Source organism: Thyridium curvatum (genome assembly GCF_004353045.1).
Source record: "Thyridium curvatum strain D216 chromosome Unknown NODE_67_length_248306_cov_82.505095, whole genome shotgun sequence".
NCBI lineage: Eukaryota > Fungi > Ascomycota > Sordariomycetes > Thyridiales > Thyridiaceae > Thyridium > Thyridium curvatum.
Window position 1 is genome coordinate 17,418 of NW_022156822.1, and position 12,318 is coordinate 29,735.

Consider the following 12,318-nt stretch of genomic DNA (forward strand, 5'->3'; position numbering starts at 1 on the left):
AGCTCAACGGTGCTAGCTGGACGGAGCTCGACAGCTTGTCCAACGCCAATTGACTTTCAAGGATGTGACTGGCTTATCACTAGCGATTTCCTCATTTCTTGATCGGCAACAATGGCGACCTCGTCGTCCGTTCCCGCGGGGATGGAAAACTTTGTGGTTGGCCTCATTGGTATGGGCGACATGGGCAAGATGTATGCCCGGAGGCTCAGCGCCGCTGGCTGGAGGTAATTGCTTTCCTTTCTTTGCTCTTGTGACTCTCGACCGAGTTCACTTGCATGTACCAATGGTGAGTTGTTTCTTCAACCCTTCGTGCCAGCCCCCCCTCTCCCTCTACCCAATCCCATCCCTTTGCAATGATGACTTGAGTGCATTTGGCTAGAGCATCGTTCGCGGCCGGTCTGGTCAGCCATTCTGGCCCCAGACCATCGTCGTGATCTTTCCATGATGAATATTCTCAGCTACCTTTAAACCTTTGTCTGAAGCAAAACCTTACACCGCCCTTGCATCCAAAATGACTGGCCACCTACTTCTGGGAAGCATGTGCTAACATGGGGCAGATCTTGTTCGAAAAGTTGAGCGGAGGATGCGAAACTACGATCCTAGTTACTTGCTAATCAGTAGCATGCCGACAGGATCCTGGCTTGCGACATGGAAGAGAAATACGAGAGCCTGAAAGAGGAGTTTTCTGGACAAGTACGGACCTCCTGTGCACGCGTTGGCTTTCTTCTCCACGTAGGGACAACATAGCTGAGACTCTTTTGTTGTGTCTAGAATAATATACAAATCATGCGCAATGGTCATCTTGTATCCCGAGCGAGCGACTGGATCATGTACAGTGTTGAAGCCGCTGCCATTGCCAAGGTGGTAGCCGAGTACGGCCCTTGTATGAAGCTCCCCACCATTCCACCGCTGCACCTGCGATTGGAACAACCTTCTGACCTGAATCTTGTGGCATAGCAACCAAGCAGAATGCCATCGTTGGAGGTCAGACCTCGTGCAAGGACCCCGAGATCAAGGCATTCGAGCAGTACCTCCCCAGCGATGTGGACATTGTCTCGTGCCATTCTCTCCATGGCCCGAATGTCGATACCCGCGGACAGCCTCTCGTATGTCTTGCCGCCCTTGGGCCCCCAACCTGCCCATCAGTTCTGACCACATCTGCTCCAGGTCCTCATCAAGCACCGTGCCTCGGACGCCTCGTTCCAGAAGGTCGAGACCGTCCTGAGCTGCCTCGGCAGCAAGCACGTCTACCTCAGCGCCGCGCACCACGACCGCATCACGGCCGACACGCAAGCCGTCACCCACGCCGCCTTCCTGTCCATGGGCAAGGCCTGGCACGCGTCGGAGGAGTTCCCCTGGGAGGGCGCCCGCTACGTCGGCGGCATCGAGAACGTCAAGATCAACCTGATGCTGCGCATCTACTCGCAAAAGTGGCACGTCTACGCCGGGCTCGCGATCCTGAACCCCGAGGCCCGCAAGCAGATCGCCCAGTACGCGCGCTCGTCGACGGAGCTGTACAAGCTCATGCTCGAGGGCCGCGCCGACGAGCTGCGGCGCCGCGTCTACGCCGCCAAGGAGCGCGTGTTCGGCGGCGCGGCCGAGGGCCAGCCGCCCAAGTGGGCCGACAAGCCGCTGCTGCGCGACGAGGTGCTCGACCGCTTCAGCCTCGGCCGCCGGCCCGACGCGCCCCTGCCCAACAACCACCTCGCGCTGCTGGCCATGGTCGACTGCTGGAGCGCGCTGGGCACGGTCCCCTACGACCACATGATCTGCTCGACGCCGCTGTTCCGGCTGTGGCTCGGCGTCACCGAGAGCCTGTTCCGCAGCCCCGGCCGGCTCGACGAGGCGCTGCGCATCGGCCTCGAGGACAACACCTTCCGGTCCGACGACCTCGAGTTCGTCTTCGCCGCGCGCGGCTGGGCCGAGTGCGTGTCCCTCGGCCACTTTGAGACGTGGAAGGAGCGGTTCGTCGTCACGCAGAAGTTCTTCGAGCCACGGTTCCCCGAGGCCATCAAGGTGGGCAACGACATGGTCAAGGCGGTGCTGGACAGCACGAGGGATTGAGATTATGTGGCAGGCTGTCTTGATATTCTGGCAAGGGGGGCCGCCGCTTATTTTCTTCTGTTGTGGGATCATTTGTATTATTTTGACTTTGATGGGATACAGGCCATGCCTGGAGTAGTTTTTTTCGCCCTTGAGCGACTTGCGCGCCTATGAAAACCAGGATTTCTGTTCGTGTACGTGCTGTTTGATTCATTTCCAAACTCTGTGCTTGGGAATAGGCGTCCTGTATCGCTGTGACGCCGCATTGTCCAATTATTCCGCACTCCCATGCGGCACTTTTCTCCATGTATGCAATGCAGCAGTGTCGTCATATTACGAGCTTGCCATGTCGCCATAGATGTTGGGTCTCGATGCTGATGTACAGCTGCTTGGTGGACCGACTTCGAGACTGCCGTAGCCCCGATCATACCGTCCTCTGAATACGGATAGGAGCGTGGGCCTCGCATCTGCGTCTCGTCCCTGCGATGAGAATATCCTCTAACCCGTTGAGTACACACATGCACGATTCGACACTGCGAGCGAATAGCCCGCAGGGCCAGTTGTCGTTTGATAGTATTCTGCCAAAACGACTTTTCAGCCCCCTGGTCGATGATGGCTACTTGCATTCGCATGTTTCGTCTGAGGAAGGTCGGTGGGTGGGAACCAGACTTTCTGCTCCACCATGTCGTCCATTCGCAACGGCTGTTTAAACCGTGACGGTCCTTGTATCACCGGCATCTCGTACTCCTCCCCATAGCCTCGGTACGAGTCCTTCGACGGGAGTTCGGCGGGTTCAGGCGGCCTCGTGATACCGACATGAGCCTTGGCCGCTTGATCGCGCAGGCCAAAGCCAGCTTCTTCCTCCTTGGATTTAAAGCCCCCAACATAGCCAATTGGAGTGGCTTGTACGCTCCCAGGAGAGCGCACATCGGGCAGGCCTAGGTTCTGCGCATGTTGGTACGGAGGGGCGCGTTGCTCATGAGTGGCCCCATGTATCTCATGCGGCCCTTGATTCGGCGGCAGGGTCTGATATAGTTCATATGATGTCTGTCCTTGTTGAGTTTGCTGCGACTGCTCGAAATTGGGATTGTCGTTCACGACTGAACCATCCAAGCCGAATCCGCCTGATCGGAGCTCGGCTGCGCCCGTATCGTGCCTGAAATAGCCCTCGCTAAGCGAGGTCATGTTTATGTTGGAAGTCTTTGCGTACGTCTTGGCTGACCCCTGGGAGGGTGAGCCGTGTCCAGACACCGCCGTCTGGCTATCCGTGCCTGAGAGAGGACGATAGGAGGACCCGGAGTGCAGACTGGAGTATGGAGTGACCGAGAACTTTTCTCCTCGCGAGTATTGGTCAGAGCCTGGTGCTTGGCTGTAGTTGACGACACCGCCACGGAGTGTTCGCTGCTTTCGACGCCGGATGTAACAAGCCACCCCGACGCTAGCCAGGAGGACAGCCAGGGTGACTGTGCCGATACAGATTCCTGCAATCTCTCCAGCGCTGAGTCCATCCTTTGATCTTCCTGCCTCCGGCACCGAGGTGGCAGTGGCCTTTGCGGTGGACGACGAGGAAGACGTTCCAGTGGATGTCACACGGGATGTTGAGGATGATGATGTGGATATGGATGCTGTTGCGGTTGGTAGCTGCACCTCCAAGCCCCAGGTAGTCTTCTGCGGCCGTTCATCGGGCATCACTTTGAAGTGGTCGCTGTTGGCGCCAAAGCCAGCCACATCGCCAGGCCGCAGATTGAACCAGCAATCATCTGACGAGAAGTCTAAGAGAATGAGCTCTGAAGAATTAAAGGGGCTGGCGAGTTGCTTCTGGACTGGAACGAATCGTCAGCAGGGCTGATCGGACGCACGAGGCAAGTAACACGGAGTTGCTTGGGTCTGGGCAGATCGCATATTTACTTGGAGTCCCGAGATCCGGCATACACCATGTATACAGTCGCGGCTCTGAAAATGGCGTTGTGTAGGTCACTTTGACTGTATCGCCCTTGTTGTAGACGTCTTTACCACCGACGGGGAACAGAAAGGTTACGCCATGTTCTCCATTCGCTCCGACTTGGCCGGTAAAGGTTCCAATGAGCAGCAGAGACGACAGGAAGGCCGCGCTGTGTTTTCGACACATCGTCGTCGCATGAGGCATGGCTTTCGACTTCGACGGCCAGCCTCCGCAGGTGCGACAAGACAAGGAAATATCAAGCAAGGAGCAGCAAATAAGTAGGCAATTAGAAGAGAAAGTCGAGATTTACTCAAAGACGCGGGATACGGATATGTATGCAGTCTCCCGTCGATCCCAGCCTGTCTGACCAACCCATGTCAAAATACTGCCCACAAACCATGTCACCCTGGGAGGGCCTAAAGCCAAATGCGACTCTGCTTCCTTTCTGGAGTTGGTAGGAGCATGCATGGATATCCTGCAACCATGCGGCTGGGGGACACTCACTGGTCCGGCTGAACGGTAGGGGGGTCTTGGGGGTAGTTAAAGCCAGCCGACCCAGTCCAGTTCTCGGCTCTTGGCGCGGCTTTCTGCTTTCCTTTTAGCACACTGGCGGCGGCGAAGCGCTTGGCCTGGGTTGCAATTGGTTTAGTAACGCGGGTCGGATCCAGGGGCTATGCATCCATGCACCTAACTTCGTTCGAACCGTTTTTGATATGAGATCAACTGCACCACCTTTGGCCACCAACCGCCCCCGGCCGCTACGCGACCAGGAAGGGGGCTGAGAATAGAGTACCCAACGATGTGGCCTCATCAAGAGTTCTAGCAGTGTTGGCAGAATCAGATCTCAAGTTCCCTGCGGCCTCGGCAGTGTGTCTGTGTGGAGTGGTGAGATACTGCAACACATTGGTTCCTATCGATCCCAGTCCAGTATATTAGACTCGATCGACAGTCTATTGCCTGCTAGGAAACAGCCAAGTGGTGGCTAACATATAGCCGTGATTGAGTAGATAGTTGCTTGAGAGAAGGTGTGCATTCGACGACCTTGACATTCTAGAGCACTGAGAATTCGTTATGCATGCAGAGTGGACTTCCATGTCAAATGATAGGTAACGGCCACCAGTCCAGTGACCGCTCCCGCAGGGCTGAAGGATGGTTGGCGCCAGCGCCGCCAGGACGCGGGACACTGATTAGACCTGGAACGTGCTAGTGCTGACTGTGCGTGGTGGCACCGTGGCACCTTCTCGACAATGGAGAGGCATGTGGTAGATCACGTGCACTTGGCCGTTCCAAAGGTAGGTAGGTACCTGTATGCGGCATAATGGGTGGATGGCTACCTGCAGCGCCGAGATGGAACGGAATGTGGAAACCCAAATCATTCACCTGTTTCCGTCCGCTCCCTCGAGTGCTGGTGCGGCAATAAACGCTACCGTGGGCACTAACTCGCAGTAAAACCCGGCCCACGAGGCAGCCCTAAGAAGGCTCCGGAAGGGCTTGCAGGCACCGACAGGGTGTCCAAGCCGGCCAGGCTGCATGGCCTGGTGGGTGTCACCTTGCTTCTAGCGGGGGATCTCCAGCAAAGAACCCTGACCTGGGAATTTCCACCCGCGCCTCGTCAGTCCCAAATCCCACCTAACCTCGTCTTCGCAATTCACCTCACGCGACAACCCCTCGCAGTCTCGGTCAGTGTTTACTTCGTTCTGGCTTTCGCCACTACCACGAGACAAGCAGCGAGCGTCGACACTCATTCTTATGGACTAGAAGTTCACCTCCTTCGAGTCCCTTCTCTTCTTATACGAGACAACTTCTTTCCCATGTATTCATAGCCCGAGTGGCGCATCACCGATGGGTATCTTCAATCAAAAGTCCAAGTTCAAGGCTGCGCCGCCTACCATCCGCAAGGAGGAGGTCGTTATCGAGAGGCCAAAGCCCAAACCGCGACCGGTCGTTGTTTCGAGCGCGAGCGGACTGCAAGTACCCATGACTGCCGCACGCAAGATCAAGACGCCCTCAGCCTCACCACGAGCCTCCCCCGGTCTGCGCCAGAGCGCATCGCCCTACCCGCCCTCGTCCGACGAGAAGCGCCCCGACCTCAAGCGCAAGATACGCAACGGCGCGTCGCACAGACCTTCCCCCGCGAGCGATCGTATCGAGTTTGACAAAGACGATTCCGAAAGCGATGACGATTGGGAGGATGCGCTCGATGCGCGCAAGCGCAGAAAGCGCGCCCTTATGATGAATACCGAGGCGCGGGACCCGGATCGGAAAATGCCACACCCTGACCTGCTGGGAATCGCCAACGAGGACAAGATTCGCAAGAAAGAGATGCAACTCGTGCATGCCGTTGACGTCGCCTCCCTAAAGCTGAAATGCTCCCCAACTCTGAATGCGCCGCCGGAGGAGGTTGCGTTGAAACTTCAATACCCCGGCTCAAAGCAACGAGAACGGTAAGCGAGAGTGTTGCCAGCCTCGAATGAATTCTGCTGACTTCTGCGTAGCTATGAGCTCGTTGCTGGTCGAGAAAAGATCGACGTTGTCAAAGAGATCATCACAGTAGTAAAATATGTCGCCGATGTGTATCTCGACGATGATGAAGCCAAACCTTTGACAAATCGCGAAAATGGTATCATCCGAAGACTAGAGCGGGCATCCAGCACGGCTGTCTGGGATTATAAAGCCTTCAAATCAGCTGTCAGCGACTTCAATGACCGGCTGCTGATGCTGTACAGCGACGGGACCATAGCGAAAAACTTGAAGAAGACACACGACCTTCCGCCAGATCTGGTCGCTTTCATTCTTAATCAGATCTATGAGCGCACGGTCTCGCAGAGCGTAGAGCTCCTGCGGAAATACGAAAACGGTACCGATTTCGTGTACGGCGAACTGAAGCATGTTTTCATCACTGATCTGCTCGTCCGCAGACTCAAGATGACGTCAAGCCAGGTCTTTGTCGACCTTGGGTCCGGGGTCGGAAATGTGGCACTTCAGGCGGCCCTCGAGATCGGCTGTGAAAGCTGGGGCTGTGAGATCATGGAGAATGCCTGCAACCTGGCAGTGGCTCAGAAGAAAGAGTTCACCTCGAGATGTCGACTGTGGGGTCTTGCGCCGGGTAAGGTCCGTCTATTGAGAGGCGATTTCACCCAGGACACCCAAGTCCACGAGGCCCTGAAGCGGGCTGATGTCGTGCTTGTCAACAACCAGGCCTTCACATCCAAGCTGAACGACACTCTGGTGACCATGTTCCTGGACCTGAAGCAAGGCTGCAAGATTATTTCGCTTAGAAACCTGGTCCACGACTCTGGCCATAATATCAATGATGTGGGAACGACGATTCTGGACGTCGAACATCATAGGTATCCTGAGGGATATGTTAGCTGGACCGATTCTCCAGGGACTTTTTGCATTTCAACCCGGAAGTAAAGTCCTGGGGAGGTGGCGTTGGTTGCACTGCAACAAGCATGACGGGAGAATAGGGATTGATGTACAACAGTAACAGGATTTTGTCTAGGCAATTATGGGATTCTCAGGGGAGCAGGAAGATTTTGGCGCGCTCGGGTATCGTACCTTGGTGATACTAGCACAGCGGTCGGGAGTTTTGCGCTCTCAGTGTGGCATCGTTACTGATAGTCCTGGTAGACTATACAAGCCTTTTCATCCGAACTGAAGTGAACATCCCTCATCTCTCCTTCTTGAAGAATGGTTCATTTGCTAGATTCATTGCATCAGCTTCCTGGCCGACCCTCTTCATCCAGCGTTCGACGAGCTCCTTGTTCTCAGCCTGAACTTTGGCCCGTTGTTGTTCAGCCATGTTCAGCTGTAGATTGAGGGCGATGAGCTCGTCTTGGACGTTCTGTGATCACTCCTGGTTAATATCTGCTTCGGATATGACTCTTGTATGTAGGAAATTCCTCACCTCAACAAGTTTCGACTTTCCGCGGAGCTCCTCATCACGATCTTTGACCTTGGTTAGGAGCATGTTTCTTTCGCTTGTGAGGCTGCGTATGGATCTTGTATCATTTTTTGTTTTGCTCCGCAAGGTTTCCAGTTCCTCTTCTGCCGCTTTCAGGCGAGACTGTAACTGCCCTTGAGACCGCAGCGCCTCTGCCAGTTCCAGTCGCAGTCTGCTCAGTGCATACTCAGTGCTGGCTGCGTCTGCTGCATCAGGTGCCTCGCCCGTTCTTGTGTTCGAGGGAGGTGCCCCGGCTGATGCGAATTGACTCGCTTTTTCGGCTTCCAGAGCTGCGACCCTGTCCTGCAATTGCGAGCCTGAAATGCGCAGCGGAGTTGGTCAGAGAGGGAGATCAGTAACGTTAAGCAAGGTAACACGAACATGCTTCGACAAGCGGTCCGTTCACAGGATTATTCCGCTCTGTCTCCTTGATGGACTGAAGATATTCATCTCGCCAGGTCGGCATTGTAATTGTATAGAGAAAGGTGTGGCTGAGGGGGGTTTGCGCTCCTACATGCCTCGGGAGTCTGGAGGATTAGAGTTGGAGCTTCATCAACAACAGACGCTCGCTTGAGCTACTCGGTAAGTGGGGGAAGCCGGCTGGCGCCCCTCCCTGGGGCAATCAAGTCGTTATCGGATATCGATGGGTTGATGCATCAATGATGTTTGATGCTAATTGGGTAGGTTCCACTATGATGCATCACCCGAGAGCTGCCTACAGTGCGGTTGGCCCGTGCCTAGAGCTTGCATGTGGATCTCAACAGCTTCCCACCCGCTGCAGTCCGACCCAGGTACCTCCTCATACATGACACTGGCGACACATGCCGATGTAGCTCTGCTTATTCTTTTACTCTGCACACTGACCAAATCCAAAGACCTGAGGATTGATCGGACGAGGCACGAGGCATAGATCGTGGGACAAGCCAGAAGCATCATGGGGAGATGATGCAAGATGGAAACACCTCATCCAACGGCAGACTGGGAGCAGGTCGGTGACCGGTTCTACCGCAAGATCCAGCTCTACACAGCTGTCTTCGACAAGTCGCTGGACTTGGATAATTACATTGTCGCAGGGGCATCTTATGGTGGCGCGATAGGTAGGACGGTCTCCTTCATCTCTATCCCTTGATCATTCTTCCTGTTTCTTGTGGAGTTCTCCTCATGAACAACCATGCCTGGGTACATGGACGACAAGGACACCTTGACATACTCAGTCTCCCTCCTAGACCCTGATGTGCAATTACTAACACCTTGAAAAGCACTTCACCGAGATGCCGAGAAGATAATAGCTTACCGGGCAAGGACACCGGCCAAGCCTGGCATAGACATCTACAGCACTGCCGGCAAGCTTATCCGGAGTATTTCCTGGGACAAGGTCATCATCAAAGGGATCGGCTGGTCTGAGGATGAGAAGCTGCTTGCAGTTACATCGGATGGTACCGTACGCTGCTACAATGATCTGCAAGGCGACTTTACCCAATTCTCCCTGGGTCATGGAGCTGAGGAGTCTGGCGTTCAGTCATGCAGGTAGGCTCTTCCTCGATGCCAACCTATGGTCCGCATCTCACACATAACAGGTTCTACGACACCGGTTTGGTAGCCTTGCTATCTGACAATACTTTGATTGAGGTATCATCATACTCGGAACCTCGGCCAAAGGTCCTTGCCAAATGTCCTGAGGGCGAGGTGCACTCGTGGGCCTTGATACCACCCCAGTACACGCTTTCTCGATCTGTCGAAGTCCTCTTAAGCATAGGACAAACCGTCTACGTTGTGGACTCTGAAGAATGTGAGGACAGATTCCTCGACATCGGCCCCTTTTCGGCAATCAGTGTATCTCCGAATGGGAAGTTCGCTGCACTATACGCTGAGACTGGGCATGCCCATGTGATCACGAGCGATTTCCAGACCAGACTGAGCGAGCACGACTCGAGGTCAAAGATACCGCCTGGCTACTTGCAATGGTGCGGCAATGACGCGGTGGTCATTGCATGGGAAGACGAGGTCCATGTTGTTGGCCCTGGAGGCTCTGCTGCCAAATTCTTCTACGACAGCCGGATCCATCTGGTGCAAGGTACTTGAGAGCAGATCCGCCAACATCGTACAAGACTGATAACTTGCAGATCTGGACGGCGTCCGTGTCATCACGAACTCCACCTGCGATTTCCTCCAGAAGGTGCCCGAGGTGACCGACGAAGTCTTCCGTTTTGGAACTGAATCTCCGGCATCGATACTGCTGGATGCTGTGGAACAGCTGGAGATCCAGTCACCTAAAGCAGATGACAATATTCAACTGATTCGGTCTAACCTGACCGAAGCTGTCGACACCTGTGTAAGTTCTTTTCTATAGTCCTTGAGATCACACAAACTGACAGGTGTCAAGGTCAATGCTGCTGGCCAAGAGTTCAACGTGCATTGGCAGAAACAACTCCTCAAGGCTGCTTCTTTCGGCAAATCAGTCCTCGACATCTATAACAGTGACGACTTTGTTGACATGTGCGAGACTCTACGAGTATTGAATGCTGTACGGTTTTATGAAATCGGCCTACCTCTATCGTACGACCAATACCAGCGTTTGGGTCCCGATGGTCTCATATCACGATTATTGAACCGCCACGAATATCTGCTAGCATTGCGCATCGCAGGCTATCTTCATCTGCCTACTGACAAGATTTACGTTCACTGGGCTTCTGCCAAAGTTCGCCAGGGCGCCGAGGATGATGACACAGTCTGCCGCCTAGTCGTCGAGAAGCTCTCGGGGAAACCAGGCATCTCGTTTGAAACCATTGCTCGGGCAGCCTACGACGAGGGGCGAGGCAGATTGGCGACCGAGCTGCTGAATCACGAACCGCGAGCCGGACGGCAGGTCCCGCTCTTGCTTAGCATGGAGGAAGACGAACTAGCGCTGGACAAGGCCATCGAGTCTGGCGACACTGATCTCGTATACTCTGTTCTTCACCATCTGCAGCGCAAGCTGCCCCTGGCCGGTTTCTTCCGCGTCGTCAACAGCCGTCCCGTTGCCACCGCGCTCGTCGAGTCCTCCGCTATCCGCGAAGGCGACAACACCCTACTCAAGGACCTTTACTACCAAGATGACCGCCGACTCGAGGGCGCTTCCGTTTTCATCCGCGAGGCGCTGCGGCAGCCTGACAGTCGCACCGCGGGCGATAAACTAGCGTTGGCAGCCAAGCTACTGGCGGACAACTCAAAGGAGAGCGCGTTTGAGCTGGGGTCGCTGAAGGAGGCGGCCACCCTCTTGAGGATGCAGGAAGCTTTCGACAGGGATCTGACTGACAGCTTCACGGGGCTGAGCGTCAACGAGACCATGTTCAAGCTCATCAGGCTCGGCTACCACGGACGCGCTAAGAAGATACAGAGCGAATTCAAGGTGCCGGAAAGAGTGTCGTGGTGGATCAGGTAAGTTCGCAGCCTAGAAGTCTTCTCGAGGGAATATGTAACCCAATTACTCACATGTCGAGTGCAGACTGCGAGCTCTTGTGGCCAAACGAGACTGGAACGAGATTGAAGAGATCGGCAAGGCAAGGAAGAGTCCCATTGGCTGGGAGGTGAGTGAACCGTGATTCCCTGATACTACCTCAAGTTCCCGAGCACTGACGGTAGTGACCCCCCTCACAGCCCTTCTATAACCAGGTCCTGCAGGCTGGCAATCCTCGCCTCGCCTCAACATTCATCCCCAAGTGCACGGGCCTCGAGGCAGGCAAGTCAATCACCATGTACGAGAAGTGCGGCATGCGCGTCAAGGCCGCCGAGGAGGCTGTCAAGATCAAGGATGCCGATGCGTGGGCACGTCTGCTCGATGCGGCTGGCCGGACCACGACCGAGGGCCGAGAGATTGAAAGATTGGGTCATGGGATCTTTAAGAAGTAGTCTTCCTTCGCCGCACCTGTATCCAGAGGTGCTTCCTTGATGCATCGACGCGCGTGGCAAGCAAGGCGCTTTTGTCTTTTGTCTGTTTGTTTCTGTGTGTAGGAGCTGTCAATCTGACAATTAAACGCGCTCCGGTATATTATTACGCCCTGATGGCTCCGAGACATTATAGAGGGGGACATGCTGCTGAGTGCCGTGTTGCAAAGATAGGAGAAAGTAAGAAGAAAACCAGTATAAGAGATTTTTTGCTTCCGCTGATGCCCCGTTTCCTCCGTCGATGAATCAAACGACGGATGGATGTAAATGCTTGGAATAAGTAATGCAACCCCCCCCCCTTGCCGCCCCGCGCTCCCCTCCCTGCCTGCCTGAACGTTTCCACCTCTCTGATATTCTCTTGACATATGACCCATGTCCTCGACAGCATATATAGCAAAATTCATTGGCAAGACCCATTGACAAAGGAAAAGAAAAACTCCCAGATAACGCCGATGCGCTTTGA

The 12,318-nt window shown here is 54.8% G+C and overlaps 5 protein-coding genes across 5 annotated transcripts; 3 read left to right on the top strand and 2 right to left on the bottom strand.

The window, feature by feature from the left end:
- Positions 1-786: 786 nt before the first annotated feature.
- Positions 787-2,064, top strand: E0L32_009314 (uncharacterized protein; the record flags this gene model as incomplete). Its single annotated transcript, XM_031144265.1, has 3 exons — positions 787-883; positions 958-1,106; positions 1,168-2,064. The coding sequence occupies 3 exons, from the start codon at positions 787-789 to the stop codon at positions 2,062-2,064; spliced, it is 1,143 nt and encodes a 380-aa protein (XP_030991137.1).
- Positions 2,065-2,637: 573 nt separating this feature from the next.
- Positions 2,638-4,171, bottom strand: E0L32_009315 (uncharacterized protein; the record flags this gene model as incomplete). The annotated part of the gene is made up of 2 exons (XM_031144267.1): positions 2,638-3,866; positions 3,976-4,171. 2 exons carry the CDS (start codon positions 4,169-4,171, stop codon positions 2,638-2,640), a joined length of 1,425 nt encoding a protein of 474 aa, XP_030991138.1.
- A 1,656-nt stretch (positions 4,172-5,827) lies between these two features.
- On the top strand, positions 5,828-7,402 carry E0L32_009316 (uncharacterized protein; the record flags this gene model as incomplete). The annotated part of the gene is made up of 2 exons (XM_031144268.1): positions 5,828-6,429; positions 6,481-7,402. The coding sequence occupies 2 exons, from the start codon at positions 5,828-5,830 to the stop codon at positions 7,400-7,402; spliced, it is 1,524 nt and encodes a 507-aa protein (XP_030991139.1).
- A 256-nt stretch (positions 7,403-7,658) lies between these two features.
- E0L32_009317 (uncharacterized protein) lies at positions 7,659-8,397 on the bottom strand (the record flags this gene model as incomplete). Its single annotated transcript, XM_031144269.1, has 3 exons — positions 7,659-7,832; positions 7,896-8,248; positions 8,313-8,397. The coding sequence occupies 3 exons, from the start codon at positions 8,395-8,397 to the stop codon at positions 7,659-7,661; spliced, it is 612 nt and encodes a 203-aa protein (XP_030991140.1).
- A 486-nt stretch (positions 8,398-8,883) lies between these two features.
- Positions 8,884-11,819, top strand: E0L32_009318 (uncharacterized protein; the record flags this gene model as incomplete). Its single annotated transcript, XM_031144270.1, has 7 exons — positions 8,884-9,028; positions 9,191-9,458; positions 9,509-10,005; positions 10,055-10,263; positions 10,315-11,348; positions 11,416-11,497; positions 11,568-11,819. 7 exons carry the CDS (start codon positions 8,884-8,886, stop codon positions 11,817-11,819), a joined length of 2,487 nt encoding a protein of 828 aa, XP_030991141.1.
- Positions 11,820-12,318: the final 499 nt, after the last annotated feature.